The sequence below is a fragment of the Orcinus orca genome, chromosome 18 (assembly GCF_937001465.1).
Source record: "Orcinus orca chromosome 18, mOrcOrc1.1, whole genome shotgun sequence".
Classification (NCBI taxonomy): domain Eukaryota; kingdom Metazoa; phylum Chordata; class Mammalia; order Artiodactyla; family Delphinidae; genus Orcinus; species Orcinus orca.
The window spans coordinates 2,356,889-2,375,995 of NC_064576.1; the positions used below are offsets into that span (position 1 = coordinate 2,356,889).

Here is a 19,107-nt window from a genome sequence, read left to right on the forward strand (position 1 = left end):
CTCAAACGTTTAAGCTCTTTTAGCCACTAAGTGGCTTCCATGATGCTTTGCTGTGGCAACTGTCAAGGAAATGGTTCGAACTGCTGACTCGGACAAGCTGCGAGCTGCAGAGTGGGCAGGCAACGCCGTGAGCGCCAAACACAGGTGCTCTCTGCGTCGTATCTGGTGAGCGATCCGCAGATCGGGCACTGGTGCCGAGGGCTCAGAAGAGGATGACCTTATGTGCCCTTAGAAGGGTTCATACCCACTAGAGAACTCTCTCTGTGCACCTGTCTCTTTTTTCCTGCAAGATCTGTAAGTTTCTTCTGCAAAATTCCAGCACAACTTCAGTGAGGAAAACGGCGACATTTTTTAATTTCCCAAGGACAAGAGCAAAAGTCGGCATCAAGCATTTGTCGAAACAGTTTCTAAATGTTAAAAGATGATCGAGGCAGGGCAGCCTGATGGTACACACAGTCCTTCCCTGAATCTACGTGGCCGAGCGGGAGTCCCACCCTGACTCACCTGGGGGTCCTGGGAATCCCTCTGGACCTGGATCTCCCGGGAGACCCTTGAGCCCTTGTGCTCCGTCAGTTCCCGATAATCCCGGAAGCCCTCTGAGGCCTTTGGCACCTAAACAACCCAAAGAAACCACGACACAGGTCAGAGCCGCATAGGCCGACCCCAGCAGGAGACGAACAGGAGAGGGTCAAGGCCGGCACCCAACTTAACGTGGTCTCTTAGGAAACGGGGAAGTGACGAGGCTGGGGGATGTCAGCCCCGAAACAGCACCTCTGACAGCTGGCAACCGAGTGTCAGTCTACATGGGCACCTGTCAGTCTACGCCAGAAACGACGAACCTCGGCTCTCATCACGACCTCGTGATCTCATTAACCTGATGATCTCACTAACTTCATGTTGTCAAAACACGTCGAAAGTCCTCTCCCCTCACACGCGGTGCATGTACATTCCGGGCTCTGCTCCCCCAGCACCTGCTGAAAACTGTCCCACTGCAGTCTGAGCCCCTCCCCCTAAGAGTCGCCACCACTTCGGGGACAGCAGCGTTCGTGCCTGTGCTGGGATCCACGATGGACAGACCCCTCCGGGGCTCGGGCAGGGAGGGTCACAAAATGCCACGTGGATAATGCGCTCGGCTCTCGGAAGACAATACAGGGCCCTTAGCTCTGCTTCTTGGCGCAGATGACACTTGTGCATTTTGCCTCACTGTCCCCAGATCCTGTCACCCCTGTGCACCTGGACGACACTCTCAAGATCCGGGGTGCCTACGGTCAGCCAACGCGCGTTTCCAGTTTGGGGGCTGCCTTGCACTGCAGGACTTTACAGTTTACACAGGACCCCAGCTCCAGGGTTACGTGTGCAGTATTCAGGGCACCATCTGCAAACTAGGAAGTGTCTGGAACACCTGCACTGTTCTCATCCAGGAGAGGAGCCTACGTTCCAGAAGGAACAGGTGAGATGCCCAAAGCCCACAGCTGACGAGCGGTGGACCTAGACTCGCACACGGGCTTCTGGCGTCCATGCCGGATCATCTGAGTGACCCCTCCGTGGGGGGTGGAGGCGTCTTCTCCGCCCCGTCCCAGTCAGAGGAGGGGCGAATCGGAAGGCAGACCCCCCGGGCCGAGCTCTGCCCAGCGGTGCAGCCTGAGAGCTCGTCATCCTAGGCTGACTGACACGGCGTCGGCAGCTGTGGTCACTCAGCCCGTCTGTCATCTCTGAAAGGCCGCCCCACGGAGGGGGAGCCTGGATGGCCCCAGACCGGGCTCTGTGACCCAGAACCCTTCCTGAGTCCACATGGATCCTCAGCTGGGTGATGGGCTGTGGCAGCAAAGCCCAGCTCCCAGATCCTACAGACACATTCCTAGCCCTGGGGGTCTGCATTCCTCTCAGTCAAAACCCGAAAGAAACACTCCTCTCCCGCATGATCCTCTTCTACACCCTGGGACACACGGGGATACAAGGAACGCACAGAGCTGAGCCTCCTCTCTGGGCTTGGGGCGCTGCCATCTCTGCCAGGCTCGGGTGCCCACCGGGTCTGTGTTGCAGCTGAGGCTGACTTCCACGTGGCAGGAAGCCTCTCTCTTACCCTAGGGTTCACTAGGTGTCAATCACCGCTCACTTTCCTACACTGATGCACGGAAGTCGGCTTCTTACAGAAGCTGCCAGTGTGCGGTACGGTACCAAGAATCCTGTGATGTCCAGGCGGGGGCGGGGAGGGAAACGCGGGGTCGGGGGCAGAGGAAGATAGCCGGAGAGGGGAAAGGAAGACACGGACGCACGGAGGAAGGCTGGAAGCGCTCTCCCATTACCTGGGGGGCCGGGGGGGCCCGGCTGGCCCGGCGATCCCTTAGGCCCTCCAACACAACCTGGGAAGAGAGGACAGGGGAGCTGTAGCCACGGTCCACACCCATCGTCACAGCTCTGGACGTGGCTAAGGTCGAGAGCACCGGCCATGAAAACCGGCTGCCTTTTTACCATCAGAGTAATTTAATGATTCCATTAATCTTGATGCTGATGTAACTGTAATTTCATTTGATAATGAAATCAAATATTAATATAGGAGGCACATAAGTCCAGTTGGATGAAAACAGGTGCCGTGCTGGCAGTGAGGGCTCCACCCTCTTGGAGGGCAATACCTCACACAGCCGAGTTCATCCAGGTGTCCTCAACGCGCGCCCCGCCCCCCCCACCGACCCCAAGGCAATTCCCACCGGGGAGGGAGGAAGCTTTCAGTTTCAAAAGCAATGCTGTGACTTCTCCTTTGGGACTTCCATTACTTTCAGAATTAGCAGAGGCAACTCGTTTTGCTGTGAGTCATGCAAAACGAAACCCGGTGGCAGCCACCTCTGGCTGGTGACGCCGCGCGGGGTATTCTGTCGGACAGAGCACGCTTGCAGGCACAGCAGTCCTCCGAGATGCCCTTTGTCTGTCTGCCTGTGGTACGGCAGGGCTCCTATCTTGGCTCGACTTAGCGGCCAAAGAGGGGCTGTGGTCCCCTCTGCCACACGAGGGGTCCGAGGTGCAAAGGCGGACAGCCGAGGCCATGAAAAGGACGGACCCCGGCCGTCTTCAGGGGGCCTGGGCTCTAGCTGGCAGAGCCTCACCCCCAGGGGCCTTCCCGCACCTTCGAGACTGGCCAGCTCTCTGGAAGCTCTGGGGTTGCCGTTCCTGCTCTGCACCCTCACCCTGAGCTCCTGATCTATCCCCACACCTCGTGCGGGGGACCCACGGGTCCTGATGCTGCTTCTCCAAGCCCTGGCCTTTATCCCAAACGCCTTACTCCAGACTCAACTGCCACTGGTGAGCTGCCACCATCCAGATGTTCTGCCGGCACCTTTGACTCCAAAAAACTCATCCTCTCTGCTCTGCTCTTCAAATCCTGCCCGAGGCCTGGCACCCATCCCCTTGTGTCCTGGACTCATCCCTCTGCCTGGCTTCCCACCTCGGTTTCTAGGCCCCCCTGGCTGGAGACTTGGCCTGTCCGATGGCAGCCGGGTCAACTTCTGGACCGTCCCCTCCCCTCTGCCCTCCCCTGAGCTCGCATCATCTGGGCACCCTCTCCTTATCCGTCGGCCCTGTTCCTTCTAGCATCCACTCATCACTGGACCAAATTCTTCTCCCATCTGGACTCACTCCTCACCCTGCATAATGAGCTAATAATTCAGCTGCCCTTTACACACACAGAGACATATATTTTAGGCGTGAAAGGACTTATCTGTTGAGTTCTTACCAATACTGTAAACAGATGCTTTGTACTGCAGGGACAACTTGGTGACACGAGGTCATCACACTTGCCCTTCCCTGGGTTCTAAGCTGAGGCAGACGGAGCGCAGCTCCAAGTCCACAAGGGTTTCTTTTTCTGAGGGCAGCTCTGTGCCCACGGCAGGGATCACGCCAGTTCTAGCATATATTCTACAAACTGAGAGTTTTCAAGAATTCTAAAGCTGCCCGACGGTCATGACGGTACCTGGCTGGACGGTCTCCTGTCCGTCTGCTCCGATGGGCCTTTTCACACCCGTATCACAATCTAGGGGTGAGACAGTGACAGAGTGAGGCAATTTTGCAATAACGGAAAGTGCCTGGCTTTTCCGTGTGTGCGTGTGTGTGTGCGTGTGTGTGTGTGGTGGGAAGGCTGGGATGGGCAGGGCATCAGAGGCCCATTTCTGGACTTCTGTGCTGAGCCTCTGTAACTCCAGCACTAGAGGGAGAGGCCCCACATTCCAGCTGGCGAGAGGAAGCTGCAGTGGGTTCAGAAAACCCCGTGGCCGGGTGTCGCTCGTGTGTGATGAGAACTGATGGTGTGACACCATCTCACGTGACTCGCCCCCGGGGAATTCGCACACTGCCTAAGAACAGCGGGTGTAGCAGCACAGTGTCTCATGACTTTGAAAGACGCAAGCCTGGACACCCCCCCCCCCCACCACCGTACCTATTTGTCCTGGAGCGCCGGGGGTGCCGGGAGGCCCGGGGAAGCCTGGAGGTCCAGGTAATCCAGCATCGCCGGGGAAGCCACGCTCGCCTTTGGGGCCTGGCAGCCCCAATCCTGGGGGGCCCCTTTCTCCTGGAATGCCCTTAGTACCGGGGGGTCCTGGGTGGCCTGCGTCCCCTGAGGGGCCTTTGATGCCATCACCCTGTGAGAAATTTGGTTCATCTCTTACAATACACGTAAACCTCAAAGACAGCCATGTTCCCAGCTACTTTTCCCCGTTCCCTGAATTCTGCGCTCTGGATACAGAGATGAGTAGGAACTGACAGTCGTGGTCTCACCAAGCCACAGAAGTAAAGGACAGACTTTCTAACAACCATGGATAACACCCTCGAAGATAGTTCTGGAAGGCATAGGAATCTGACCATGGACAACACCCTCGAAGATAGTTCTGGAAGGCATAGGAATCTGAGTATTCTTCTCTTTCCAAGCTACCAGCGCCCTGCTTGGACCTTCATTCTCCAGGGGAATTCTTCAAGAGAATGGTTAGGCACAGATTTGGCGAAATGGGGGCAGGAACACGTTATTTCATTGTTAGGATTCAGCGTTTGTGACCCATCTCCTAGTCAGAAGGGACAACGCAGTGGTGAAGGGAAGGAAGTCTTTGGTTTGGACAAGAAAGTGCATCAGAAATAAGGAGAGACGATGGGACCAGGAGAGCAGGAAGCTGGGAGGCACCGGGCACAGCCGTGTCCTATTCATGGAACTCCTCAGAGCAGGGTGAGGGCAGGGAGGGAGGAGAAGGGGTCTAGTCTCCACGGCCAACCGCCCTTCCCCGTCTGACCCCCACCTTTCCCCGCAGAAAGGAGGCTGGGGGCTCTGCATCTTATCACACACAGCCTCTTTCAATGCCGGTGTGTGTTTGCTGCAAAAATGCAGCTGTGTATTTTACAGGTGACCCTAGAAGAAGCGTTCCACCTTCCATCTAGGAATATTCGACCTGGGGGGCTCTCGTTCTACGTGATGGCAAGAGGAATATTTATTTCCTCTTTTTCTCTTAAATACTCACTCAGGGCTTGGCTTCCAGCCTCACTCACTGTTTCCTAAAAAATATGATTGCTGCCCACGAAAAGAGAACAGGTTGCACTGGGAGGATTTCCTGCTGTGTCAGCACCTCTGATGCTCACATGTTTAAGCATGTGACTGATGGGGATGAGGGCAGAGCCGCCACCCCCCACCCCGCCAGCGGTACTCACGGGAGAGCCTGGGAGGCCTGGGAATCCATCCAGCCCGTCGCGCCCTGGGATGCCGCTGTCCCCTTTCAGTCCAGGCACACCTGGGACACCTGGCTGGCCCCGCTCACCTGGGGGAGGAGTGCCGCGTGAGTTGCTCACCCAGGGCAGCCACAGAAGGGTGCGTGGTCTAAGATTTGCTGGCCACAAGACTGACCTTTGGTGGTGATGGTTCGAGAATCTCCCTTCATTCCTTTGGGCCCGGGAGGGCCAACACCACCAGGGGTTCCCTGTAGAAACAAACACAAGGTTTCTTCCTCCTTCACACTGTTAAGGGCAGCCGAGAAGACAATGATTTTCGTTTATACAACCTGAGGGCCCTTACCTGTCATCAAGCCCAGAGCCACACATCTCTGTCCCTGGCCACCAATCACAGATGGCCATGGGGCACTTGAATGTGGCCAGTGGGACTGAGACACTGAATGTTTAATTTTAAATAGCTAAAACTTAAGGGAAGTAGCCACACATGGCTGGATGGTGAAAACAAGAACCTTGCTACTCAAAGTGTGGTCCCCAGATGGGTAGCACCAGCCTCCCTGGGGACTTGTCAGGAATGCAGACGCTCAGGCCCACCCGGGGCAACCGAACCGCAATGTGCAGTTCAACAAAGTCCCAGGGATTCGTAAACTCATTAGCTTTGGAGAAGCTAAGGCTGCTAACCCTAACTGCCATTTTGTTGAATCCGGGCAAATAATGTGCCTCCAAGTACGAAGGATGGATATTTGTGATCATACTGAGAACAGCAAGAGTATCTAATCGACAGCTTGTCTTCCTAACTGAAATCAAGGTTGGAAAAAAATCATACTTCACAGACAAGTCATTGCAGGAACACTCACGTTTTAAGGTGTAAAATCTAGTTTAGGTCTTTCGATGAGCAGAAACGAGCAGATGAACGTTTCAGGAGGCATTTTAATGTGCGCGATATGCCAGTTTGGGGCAACTCTCGGTTACTGGTATTCGCAAGAATACGGGAACTTTTAGTGTTGGTTTAATTAAATGGAATGTTTCAAGTGATTATAAGTTCTTTTCTCCTAAAAAATTCCACAGATACTTGATTTATTGATTTCGTTCTTTGCAGAAAAGGGTGACATTCTCTCAGTAACTAGAACAGCATCTCACACACAGGCAGTGCTCAACCAGGAGGTGCTGGGCCGATGGATGGATGCATGCTAATCGACCCCCATACTTCAAGCACTCTGCCAGGTTCTATTAGTACAGGTATTAAACCACCAAAAACTGTCTCAGGCATTCCTGCTGCAGATGCATAAACATATAATTAAATGCAAGATAAACACGGTACCTGAGATGTTTGAACGCAAGTGCTGTGGGTGTGCACGCGATACAGCTGGGGAGAGCACATGCTCCTGGAAGACTTTAGAGATTCCGTGTGCACGAAATGGGATCCATCTGACTTCTCAGAAATATTCCATCATTTTATAAATAACTGAAGGTCTTACCAGCTCTGCCATTATTCAGTTTGGATTCTCACTACGTACACTTTTTCTGAATACTTGAGCCACTTCTACATGCTCAGCCATGATTTGGAGACGGTGTCATTTTTAAAGTAGGAGGAAATGTAGCATCTATTATGTTCAGTTGGATAAAACTATTTTTCTGAGAAGTCCCAGAGAATGGAGAGGTGCTGTGGACCTCATTTTCACCTGCAAAGCTCCCGCGACACGAAGCAGTTATGAGTCATGAGCCTCTGCACCGACAGCTCTGAGTGGCTGCAACTCCCCTGCATCTGGACATGAAGCCAGATTGTTCTAACCGTCCCTGGCCAAGTGTCCTGAGCAAACTTTCCTCTATTGCTGAATATATAAAATGATAGACTTTTCATTTTATAAATCTCTTGCAGCTCTCTTTTTAAGTAAAAATAAATAAAAAATAAAGTTTCTTTGCCTTCATCTGAAATTTGCTTTGAGAGCCTTGGTCAGTTAAAACCTGCCACGATGAAAGATCTTCTCAAGATGATCTTTTCCTCAGGTGTGAAGTAAAGCCCACTTAGCTGGAATCCAGAAAATGTCATACATTCATCCAAACTAAATTCACGATATACTTGGAAGTCTCACTTTTTATCAAGTTAAGGGAGCCTTTATTAAAATGCTAAATCGGGGCTTCCCTGGTGGCGCACTGGTTGGAGGTCTGCCTGCCGATGCGGGGGACGTGGGTTCGTGCCCCGGTCTGGGGGGATCCCACGTGCCGCGGAGCGGCTGGGCCCGTGAGCCATGGCCGTTGAGCCTGCGCGTCCGGAGCCTGTGCTCAGCAACGGGAGAGGCCACAGCAGTGAGAGGCCCGCGTACCGCAAAAACAAACAAAACAAAACAAAACAAAACAAAATGCTAAATCGTCCTATACTAAATCTGAAGGGGTGAATACACAGTACGGGGTGTGTAGCTTTGCATTCAAAATGCTGGAAGGGTTGCTTTTTTTGAGATATAATTCACACGCTGTAAGATTAACCATTTTAAAGCATACAATTCAGTGTTTGTTTGTTTTTTTTGTATTTTCACGAGGTTCTGCAACCATCACTATTCCCTAAATCCAGACCATTTTCATCACCCCAGAAAGAAACAGTCACTTGCATCCCCCCCCGCCCCCCGCCCCAGCCCTTGGCAACCACCAAGCTACTTGGTCTCAAGATGCCTCTTCTGGACACTTCATACAAATAGCATCGTATGGTGTCTGTTCCTTTGTGTATTGTGTCACTTAGCATAACGTTTCTGAGGGCACCGCACTGTAGCACATGTCAGCACTTCATCCCCTTTGACGGCTGAATAACGTCCCATCGGGTGGGTATGCTACGTTTCATTGATCCATTTATGGGCATTTGGGTTTCTTCTACTTTCCAGCTGGTGTCGTGAATGCTGCTGTGAGCTTGATGCACGAGTTTTGGTGTGGACACGTGTTTCCAGTGCTCCTGGGTCTGTACTGGGAGGGGACTTTCTGGGTCACACGACACCTCTATGTTTGACTTTTTAAAACTTTGTTGGCTGCGCTGTATGGCTTGTGGGATTTTAGCTCCTCAACTAGGGATTGAACCCGGGCCCTAGGCAGTGAGAGCACAGAGTCCTAACCAGCAGACTGCCAGGGAATTCCCTGTGTTTGACTTTTTTGAGGAAGCATCACTTTTCCACAGTCCCTGCCCCATTTCACATTCCCACCAGGAAAAGCTTTAAAGCTCCTCTTGGAATACGTGGCTTTTTTGAATGTCACACTGGGTGCGTAAGTGTTGCTGGTCTGAAGCTGTATTAATTCAATAAATAAAAGCCGGGAATGGGGAAATGGGGCTGGGCGTCAAGGTCGTCTTATCGGCTTCGTGGTACAACTGGTCTCTCACCTTGAATCCTGGGAACCCGGGGATGCCGTGCTGGCCGGGGTCTCCCGGGCTGCCTTTCCTCCCTGGTTCCCCATTGGTGCCGGGAAAGCCCTTGGGTCCTGGTGGCCCCGGAAGACCCCCAATGAACTGGTCACCCTCTGCACATTGACAGTCGCCGGCATCGCCTGCAACGTGGGTGGAGAGAGAGGGACTTGTTATTTGCTCGTGAAGCACGTGTACGACCCTCCTGTTGGCTCTGCAGGGGACAGGAGGGCAAGGGGGTGAGGGCTTGGCTGGGGGCGTGGCCACCGCAGGACACGCCCATTCTGGTCCTCACTCCCTCTCATTCTTAGACAAGGAGCGTGAGATGCAGATACGTAAAGAACAGGACGTTGACGGAGGTGTGGGCGGAGTTGGGGACTCAGCGACAGGAGTTCTGAGAAGCCACCGCAGGGGCCTCGGGGGGAGGGCAGGAAGATCCAGGGTGAAGGGGAGCCGGAGAGAGGGCGGCCTGGCAGCAGCTGCGGGCTTGGAGCCCAAGGTCCTGGTGCGGAGGGAAGAAATACGTGCCCTCCCTTTTTCTGTCTTGCTGGCTGGACCCAGGGAGCGCGGGGGCAGGGGAGGGCCGAGCTGGAGGCTGGTGATCGGCTTGGCTCCCAGGGCGCAAAGGGGGACACGTGATGGCCCGGGGGTGCCGAGCTGCCCAGCTCATCCACGACGCCGGACCCCTGCACCGCCCACAGCTCCACGCGTGCCGCAGAGGTCCGGCGGTTAAAACCCGGGATGCCCAGGGATGGGCGAGCCGAACAGGCCCCCCCCGAGGTCCCCACAGGCGGCCCTTGCCTGGAGAGGTGGGGTCCCCCAGGCGAAGCAGGGAGAGGAAAGCAAGCACAGCTCGTTCCCACCAGCGTCCGCCCCACCTGGGCAGGTCACATCTCTCCTGCTTTGCCACCGCCTTGCTGCTGATGCATCCCTAACTCGGGGAGGCGGGTTAGGACCAAACCAGATGACGACCCTACAGCCCTCTGCAAATACTTGTGACATTTTCTTGGAGCCGAGAGCTCGGATGAGTCATCTGAATTCAGTCTAAGAAGCCACCGTGCATCTTTTCTGTCCCATGTTGGGCCCCGTGTTGACTGAAAGTTCAGTGATGAACGTGGCAGACAGAACAGAGATAGGAGAGCCAGCTGAGAGCTGGGTGTGCGGAAAACGAGGAGACGCCGCTCCCCAGTGTGAGGGCCCTGGCAGGGAGGGGGCTGGGGGGAAGCAGGGGCTCATCCTCTTCTTGGAACCAGTGAAGGGTGAGCTGGACTCAGGAGGGCCAAGCAGCGCCCCGCCCCCTGCTGTTCCCGGACTCCTCACCTTTCCATCCTTTCTGTCCGCGAGCCCCGGGGAAACCAGAAGGTCCAGGGTAGCCCACCCTGCCCTCTGCTCCTTTAAGGCCGAAAAGGAAACCTGAGGAGAAAACCCACAGGACGGCACGTTAGCACAGCCCAGGACCCCGTATGCCCCCACCCCGTATCCCCCCACCCCGTGTGGGAAGGGTTACAGTCGAGTCTCCCAACAGAAAATGGCCCCCATTCCAATTCCATCCCAACTACTCGCAGAAAGACACGGAGCCTTTATTTTTTGTGGCCATTGCTTCCAGGATTGGAAACACATGTGAACGCCTGTGATTTTAGTTTTTCCATTAAAGTCTAGAAATAGAAATCTTTACTTTTCAGAAACACTGAGTCCAAAGAAGACTTTAGGTTTTTTTAACCACGTGTTTTACTTCGACTTCGGTCCTAAGACCACTGCAACTTCTGGTTCCCAGAATGACAGAAAACCCAAACAGTAAAAGATGTTAAAATGAACCGGCTTCCCCAGTTCTGTCCTCTCCTCTGGAACACGCGAGCACCTGTGCACGCCCCTGCCCCCAGACCCCACCATCTTTCCTCTTTCACTCCTTTGGGTGCACACACGTAACCATGTAGATAACTTGTGATTCTCCCACCCCCATCACTAGGATCACGGTACTTCAGGCATCCTTTCACCACGTGCAGGGCTCTGATAATTCCAAGCAGGGACATCCGGGTGAGGGTGTAAGAAACAGACTCTAAAAGCCCACAAAACGCTCCGTGTCCCACTTGAGCAGAGCGCCATCTCGTGGTGGGAACTGGGCTGCACATTCCTGGGAAGCACCACTGCTGGGTATTGACTCCCAGGGCTCTGGCCCGAGCTCCGGGGTATGTGGAGACGGGTTGAGGCCCAGGAGGGGACCATGCTGGGTGGGGAGCTGGGGAGGGGAGACCCAGAGTTCGGTTTGGGGCATGCAAATTTGGAGATGCCCGTGAGACACAGTGGTGACGAGGTGTCCAGTTAACAGTTGGGATGAGTTTGCAGCTCAGCATACTGAACTGGGCTAGGGACACAGTTAGGGAGAGCTGGCACCTAACTGGTGTTCAAATTCCTGTGAATGCAGGAGCGTGCTAGATAGAGAGACACAGACAGGAGCTCCATTGCCCATGGGATGGTGGAGGGGGAAGAAGGAAGACCTAGCAAAGGAGCCGCAAAAAGAAGGGGAGAGATGACAAGGCGCGGCGGGGGGGGGGGGAGCTGGAGAAGAGAGTGTGTGTGTGGGGTGCTGGCTGCCCCCTGTACCGCTGGGAGGCTGCTGACAGAGCAAATGGTGCCCAGGATGTGGCTGCATAGGTCACTGGTGACCAGGTCACCAGCATGTCAGCCTAGCGGTGGACTGAGGGCTTTATGCTGTTTCCACGTTCTCCTGATATGTTAGGAGAAGCTAGTATTACAGGTAGTTATTTAATCACAGATACTCCAGGGATGTTGGCTTTTAAAATCTGAGACGAAGACATTGTGGGTATGCTTCACAGCGTTTGCAAATCTACACAGAAAAGGCAGCTTTGGGCCACCTTAAGGTTCCATCCTCCCTCCTTCCTACACTGCTTTTTTCTTCATCTGGTAAATTCATAATTTCAAGCAAGTCCTAAAGAATAGCACTGTGCCAGGGAACTCTTCCTAATGCACTGTGGTAACCTAAATGGGAGGGCAGTCCAAAAGGGAGGGGATCTCTGTATGCGTACGGCTGCTTCATTTTGTTGTGCAGTGGAGGCTGACACAACGCTATAAAGCAACCATAGTCCAATAAAAATTAATTAAAAAAAATAAAGGGATCTCCTGATGAAAAAAAAAAAAACAAAAAAAGAATAGCAGTGCACCTCTGTGATGTTTCCAACATGATTTTCCTGAGGAGGTCGGTGGCCGTAATAAACCTGGCAGTAGTTTGACTTATTCTAGAGCCCCGGCAGTCGACTCAGTTACCTGAGCTGAACTGGACGTAAGCAAAACGTTTAGCTCAGAAAGAAAACGGCCTTCACGGTTTGATTTTGCTGGAGCGGAAAAAGAGTCAAAATTCTGGTTTCCATCAGTAGCAACACATAAAACTGAGTGAAATGCAGTTAACAAGAAAAGAATCCAACGGTTTCATTCCAGGGAAAGCGCTGAAGAACTCTTTGGGACTCAAGGTCATTGATGTTAAATTATGACTCTACACAAAAATATTTAAAAGGCCGTTAAGGTTGGCTACTTTTTGTACAAGAGATTGCTTTTAAAAAAGTGATTTGGGAGCAATGTATCTCATAAGGTAAAATAAACATTTCAAGGAGAACTGAAGTTGATAAAATGTATCAGACACCATTCCATCTGTTTTATAAATTCTCCCTTCAGTTAACCACATGGACCGGAAATTAGTTAATTTGTTTACAGATGACTTACATTGGTAAATCATAGATTTACTAAGCAAGACTTACAAAGCCAGATGGTATGTGTTTGTGTCTATCAAAATGGAATTTAGTTACAGGAATGATGGCAAGGTTAGCCTTCAATCACAGTCTTTTGAAGAGGCTGTATTTTTATGCTTTTATTTTTAACACATCATGTTCTGTTGCCAAAAAAGGAAAACTCAACAGATACCATTTACTCAGGATATGTAATGTTCACAGAAACTTAGCCATCATCACAGATGCCGCAGTAATAAATATTACTGCCAGGATAATAAAAAAGATTAGTGATAACAGTGCTCAAAGTATTTGGCAAATTCCAGGGAAATATCTGCACCCCGAATTTTTCAAAAGAATGTGAGAATCTGCTTTTTGCAGTTGAAGGAAAATTGGGAACGTAGAGCCTTAGTAGCTTAAAATTTAACGTGGAAGACGACAGAGAAGTGACTGCTGAATTTTTAGTGGAAGGAGCACGTACTGATGTGCTTCTCATGCCTCCAACAGTTTTCCTTCTAAAGAGACAGCAATAAGAAGCTGGCTTCTGAAAGCAAGGAAAGCCTGGGAGATCTACCTTTCACTGAACTCACACACTATCCATTAGCACATGTGAAGAGAGGAATCTGTCAGAGATGAGCGGGGGTGATGTCAGGAATTAAAAGTCAAATATTTTGAAAAGAAGATGCTGAATTGTGTCCATGTCGCAGAGACAGAAATAGTGACCTCTTTTTTAGTTCGATTTTACGATGTTCAAAGCATAACCCTGAAGCTGGAAGCTGAGAGAATAACTGTTTTGGAGGGCAAGCCTCCTTGGAGCTCAGCTGAAAGATGAGCCACGGTTGCATCAGAACCTGAAACTCAGTTTTGTGCCCGACGGCATGAGGGTCCAGACGCCGTGCCTGTCCAGTCTGTAGACTCTCAGCGTCTTCCGTCTGGGCCCCGCGAAGGGCTGCCACGTCCCGTTACAGGTGGTGCAGCCACTCCTGGTGCGAAGCATCGTCACCTGTTTAGCTGTAGCTCTGGCTCCTCGGGGGCCCAGGTCACCAAGGCTGCCTAACGCGTTGGTTAACCCAGGGGAGAGGCTGTTTGTCAGGGTGGGCCTCTCCTGCCTGCACCCCAGAGCGCCCGCCACACTCTCTCACTGCCCACTGCCTAGTTCACGGAATTATTTACAAGAAAATCCCAAGTGAAAATCCAACCGGGGCCAGGCTTTGTCTGGACACTGGCACGACCTCTCTTGAGTTTCCCTCCACTTACCGTCTGGGCCAGGTGGTCCCGGGAACCCTGGGGGACCTCGGAGCCCTGGCCTTCCGTCAGCTCCCGGCAGGCCGGGGTACAGGGCGGGGATGCCCTGCTCTCCTGTGAAGCCTTTGGGTCCCATCTCGCCTGGTAAGCCTCTCTTCTCATCTGAAAATCCAACAGCAATCACAGCAGCGTGAGACCTCTGAGATTCATCTGCTGCGCCAGCGTTCCCGCCCCGGGAGGCCCCCAGCTGGGCCAGTGGTTTACAGTCCCGTCAGTGACTTAAAGGGCAACGCCGCTGGTATATTTCATCACTATCTTTCCACTTGAAGAAGCCCCTCTCCTGGCCCCCAGACGACGGACCGAGAGTTGTTATAACACTGGACGACGCCCGTGCTCTTCCTGGCCAAGTGACAGAATCACGTGAGGTATCATCAGCACACCTCCGACCTAGTGAGGGAGTCACTGTCACGGGTGCGTGGTTCTGTCACGACATCCCAACACGTATTCGAGATGCATTAGAGCTGCTGGGCCAGCCTATGAGACAGAGCGCCGACTGGGGGGCCGTGCAGCCAGCGAGGGGCGGGGGTTTGTGTGAGACCCGCGGGGACATCTCAGTTTCGATGCCGCGGAAGCACATTACCTTCATCTCCGATGGATGTACCAGGCAGGCCTGGCAAGCCGAGGTCTCCAGGCTCCCCCCGGGCTCCTGGGTCCCCGGGGGCTCCGTGGAATCCTGGGTCCCCTCTGGCACCTGGAACCGAGACAGCAAGACTGTTGTCCAGGACTCAAGGCAGATGTTCACTTTTTCGTTGAACGTGTATTTACTGATATTCTGTCCATCGCACGAGGCCGGCGGTGTCTAAATGTTTCATCTATGGTGGCCCCTGCTTTCAAGGAGCTCATTTTCAACCAAAGAGGACTGATAAAAGATCCCTATAAATGTTATAAAACAAGAGAGGAACAGAACGCCAAAGAGATACAGAGAGGTTTCAAAGGAGGGGAGGATTATTTGGGGGGAAATCTGACATGGAGGGACCACAGAGAATGAGAATAATAGAAGTGGACAGTATTTTTGAGCTCTTGAGTGTGCAGACTCAGCGTTACACACTTGGCTGACATCTGATTCCCGTAACAGCGCGTGTACAGATGGTATTACAGCCCCAATGTCACAGAGGGGCGAGGCTTCATGAGAAGGTAAGCTGACAGCTGATGGAGACAGATGACAGGGGAGGGGAGGGCAGAGGACGGTCAGGGGAAGGACGTCCACAGAGGACATCAGCCCAAGTGAAGCACGTGAGCACGGAGCAGGACACCTGGGGGGGGGCAGGGTACAGGTGAAGAGGGTCGTGGAAAATCAGGTTGCATAACAGCTGAGTCAGTGGGAATGAAGAACGAATGAGACAGTTTGGAGCCTCCTGCACCAGGCACCACGGGGGTAGCTGGGGGGCGACGGGGGCCAGCTCTCTCTGAACCCCTCTTCCCCTGAGCCCCAGCTCTTGCCCGGATCAGCTTATCACTGCTGTTTGCTGGATGAATGGTAGAAGATTCTTACAGACCTTTTCCCTAAATAAACAAATGCCAAGGGGCTTTGCTATGCTCCCTGGCTGTGTAAATAGCAACGCTTTACGGCAGAGCGTGCTTTTCTGGTCTACAATTGGGAAAGTGGAGGGAGTATGATGTTTCATGGTACAGCGATTAGTAATTGTTAGGAGAGATCACATCACTATGTGATCTTTAATGTTTTAATCTTAAGAGAAAGTCCTTAAGATAAGAAGGGATTCGCTGGGCCTCATGCTAGACGTGTTTTTAAGGGGTGGGACATGTGCGTCTGCGTCCCTGTGCTGGGCTCGGCTGCCTGCAGAGGGGACGGAGGGCTGGGCTCTGGAACAGGGGTGGCCCGGGTCTGAGTCCTGCTCCTTTGCTTGCTACGTACATGATCTGGGGCGAGTTACCCAACTTCTCCGTGCCTCAATTTCTCCATCAGTACAGTGCGGCCCATGCCAGCCCCCATCTCAAAGGGTCTTCACAAGGAGTAAATCAATGGACCGGTGCAAATTAGAACAACTTGCTTCATTGCCTGGCATGTGCTCAGTAAGCACCACACAAATGTTAGCCATTACCATGACAATAAAAAGAGACCAAATAAAATTGAAAACCACAGATCTTCTCAAGTGTTTGGGAAAAGAGCAAGGTCACTTTTGAGTTACACTTTGCAATCATTTTTTTCAACACAAAGCTCTTCGACTCCTTTGCGTTTTGACAAAGCTCCCACAGTGCTGCCTGGTGAGGGGTACGTGTATTTTCCTCTCTTCCATGACAGAATCTGCTCGTGAGTCAACCTCTCACTCCAAGGAGCCCTGGAGCTTGGTCAGCCTTCCAGCTCACCTAAGACGCAGGAACTCCGCTGTAAGAGGCAAGGAGGCTGGCTGCTGACTTTCTCACCCTGCACTTGGGGAAAAGGAAATTTGACCACCCACTGTCCCGGTGTGGCTTCCAGGAATGCAGGGTGGTGAGGGGAGCTGAATGCATTCTGGGCTCTCAGTCAGGGAGCTTTCTGATGAGTGCAAAGGAGACGAGACATCACCAATGTTAATTTTAAAAACTGTGTTCCCAGTATCACCTCACACATGTCAGAATGGCCATCATCAAAAAGTCTACAAATAACAAATGTGGGCAAAGATGTGGAGAAAAGGGAACCCTCCTACATTGTTGGTGGGACTGTAAACTGATGCAACCACTATGGAGAACAGCATGGAGGTTTCTCAAAAAACTAAAAATAGAATTACCATAAGACCCAGCAATCCCACTCCTGGGTATATATTCAAAAAAACAAAGCACACTAATTCAAAAAGACACGTGTACCCCAGTGCTCACTGTGGCGCTATTTACAATAGTCAAGGTACGGAAGCAACCCAAGTGCCCGTCAACAGATTTATGGATAAAGAAGATGTGGTACATATACACAATGGAACACTACTCAGCCGTAAAAAGAATGAAATCATGCCCTTTGCAGCCACATGGATGGACCTGGAGGGCACTGTGCTAAGTGAAATAAGTCACACAGAAAGACAGACACTGCCTGATCTCACTTATGTGGAATCTAAAATATACGACCGACCAGTGAATATAACAAAAAAGAAGCAGAGACACAGATCTAGAGAACAAACCAGTGGTTACTAGTGGGGCGAGGGAAGGGAGGAGGGGCCATATAGGGATAGGGGGACAAAAGGGTTATTGAGGGAGTATATGAAATCATGTGTGTGAAACTTTTGAAAATTGTAAAGCATTATAGAATTTAAAGAATCTTTCATTCAAGAAAAAAAATGAATTTTAAAAAAGTGGGTTGCAAAATAAAAAAAAATTAAGTTCCCAAAGTCTCAAAGACATGATTTCCATTTCACCAAAATCACCAACAGTAAGTCAACCTCATGTCGGGTCCCTGGGGTTTCCGGCTTGGCAGACGTGTTGGGCTCCCCAGAGAAGGACGGGAAGCTGGCTCCACAGTGGTGTGGACTCCCAGGTTTGAGTTTATTTGAAATATACTCATCGATGGTTTGATGTCACCCTGGAGAGAGACCTCTAGTGGACCCCACCTGGCCTGTCCTTGTCCTCGCTCTGTCTATAGTTTCCCCATCGTTGGATGAAGACATGCAAAGGTATTAAACCAGCAGATGGTTCACACCTAAGCAGGAAGGTTAGTCCCTGACCCCTGGACATAGATAATAGGGTGAGACAGATGACCTACTGGGTACAGGAAGGAAACATTTGAGCATCTTCATTTAAAAAAATCTCACCCTTTAAAATCCCTATCTGATGTACATGTTTTAGCAATGCAGTATTCAGTCATTCAGGTAAACATTTACTGAGCAACTACCATGTGCCTGGACTGTTCTAGAACTGAGGATACAGTAGTGACCACACAGGCTAAAATCTCTGACCTCAGGGAACATCCTGTATCATGGATAAATTATCCATAAATAAATATTCATCCTATTACTTGGAGGGGTGCTGAAAACACTTTTTTTTAAACCTAGAAGGACGCACATTCAAAAAGGTTCACAGACCATTGCTCTAAGCGTAGAACTAGAATTATATTTTAATAGATCGTGCCGATGGGAGGCTGAGCTAAACTAACAAGGACAGCACAAGCCACAACACGTGCAGAATCCCTCACTGACACTCAGGGGTCAACTGTGACCATGGGATCATTTTCCTGTACGAGCTCAGGTGCAAATGCCTGGAGGTTTAGTTCTTTGAAGTTTAAAAGGCTGTGACTGTTTCCAAACTATGGACCGTGATCAATCCCAGGCTCCGGACTGGTGAGCGGGGGGCGTAAGCATCTTGGCGCGTTTGGACCAGAAACCAGCGAAGTGGCTGGGACGGTGCCCATGGAGGCCTGGGGGCACGAGGGCGGGGTTTCTATAGCGATGCTGCAGGTGGCAGAACCAGAACCTGCACAAGGTATGTGGAAATGAAAGCCTTTCCCAGCGGAGGAAAGTGGTGAGCACTCTCTCAGCCAGAGGCAAACTGGGGGTCTCTCCGGGACACCCCGCTTAAGCCACGAGGGAGGGAGGGTCCACAAGACTGAGACCCCCAACGTTTAAGGGCTAAACATTAACGCGTAAACACTTTTCTTTTTTTGCTTTGTTTTGTTTTGCTCAGAAAATCTCACAAGGTCATGGCTCTGTGTCCACAACAGACGAGAAAGCAGGACAAGTGGCATACAGACCTTTGTCCAGGGAAGGATGTGGGGAGTAGGCTGGTGGGCCGGGGGGGCCTGGTTCACCCATTTCTCCCTGGAGAGAGAAAAGAGGAAAACAAAAGAACGTTGAGGCTGGCCTTTTGGAGTTTTGGACACTATACCTGTTTCCAAAGAACAGAACTGAAAGCAACCATGAGCCCAGCGGAGGCTGTTCTGAGTCACAGAACCATGGACGGTGTCCGGGCTCCACGTCCACGATGCTGCGCTGATAAGTCCGGGCATCCCAGCCATCAGCTGGACACACCAGGAGAGAACAGGTGGGCCGGTGCCCACCTCACTCTGAGACC

General features: G+C 51.9%; 1 protein-coding gene across 3 annotated transcripts in view; it reads right to left on the bottom strand.

The window, feature by feature from the left end:
- The window catches only part of COL4A2 (collagen type IV alpha 2 chain), a 178,048-nt gene that overhangs the window by 24,720 nt on the left and 134,221 nt on the right, over positions 1-19,107 (bottom strand). For all 3 annotated transcript variants that reach the window (XM_033435057.2, XM_033435058.2, XM_049701019.1), the window contains exons 18-28: positions 18,788-18,854; positions 14,699-14,809; positions 14,071-14,220; positions 10,397-10,489; positions 9,056-9,219; positions 5,873-5,945; positions 5,680-5,786; positions 4,427-4,628; positions 3,965-4,024; positions 2,307-2,363; positions 505-612 (exon numbers count right to left, since the gene is read on the bottom strand). In XM_033435057.2, the coding sequence (XP_033290948.1) occupies positions 505-612; positions 2,307-2,363; positions 3,965-4,024; positions 4,427-4,628; positions 5,680-5,786; positions 5,873-5,945; positions 9,056-9,219; positions 10,397-10,489; positions 14,071-14,220; positions 14,699-14,809; positions 18,788-18,854 (1,192 nt within the window). The remainder of the gene's footprint in view (positions 1-504; positions 613-2,306; positions 2,364-3,964; positions 4,025-4,426; positions 4,629-5,679; positions 5,787-5,872; positions 5,946-9,055; positions 9,220-10,396; positions 10,490-14,070; positions 14,221-14,698; positions 14,810-18,787; positions 18,855-19,107) is intronic.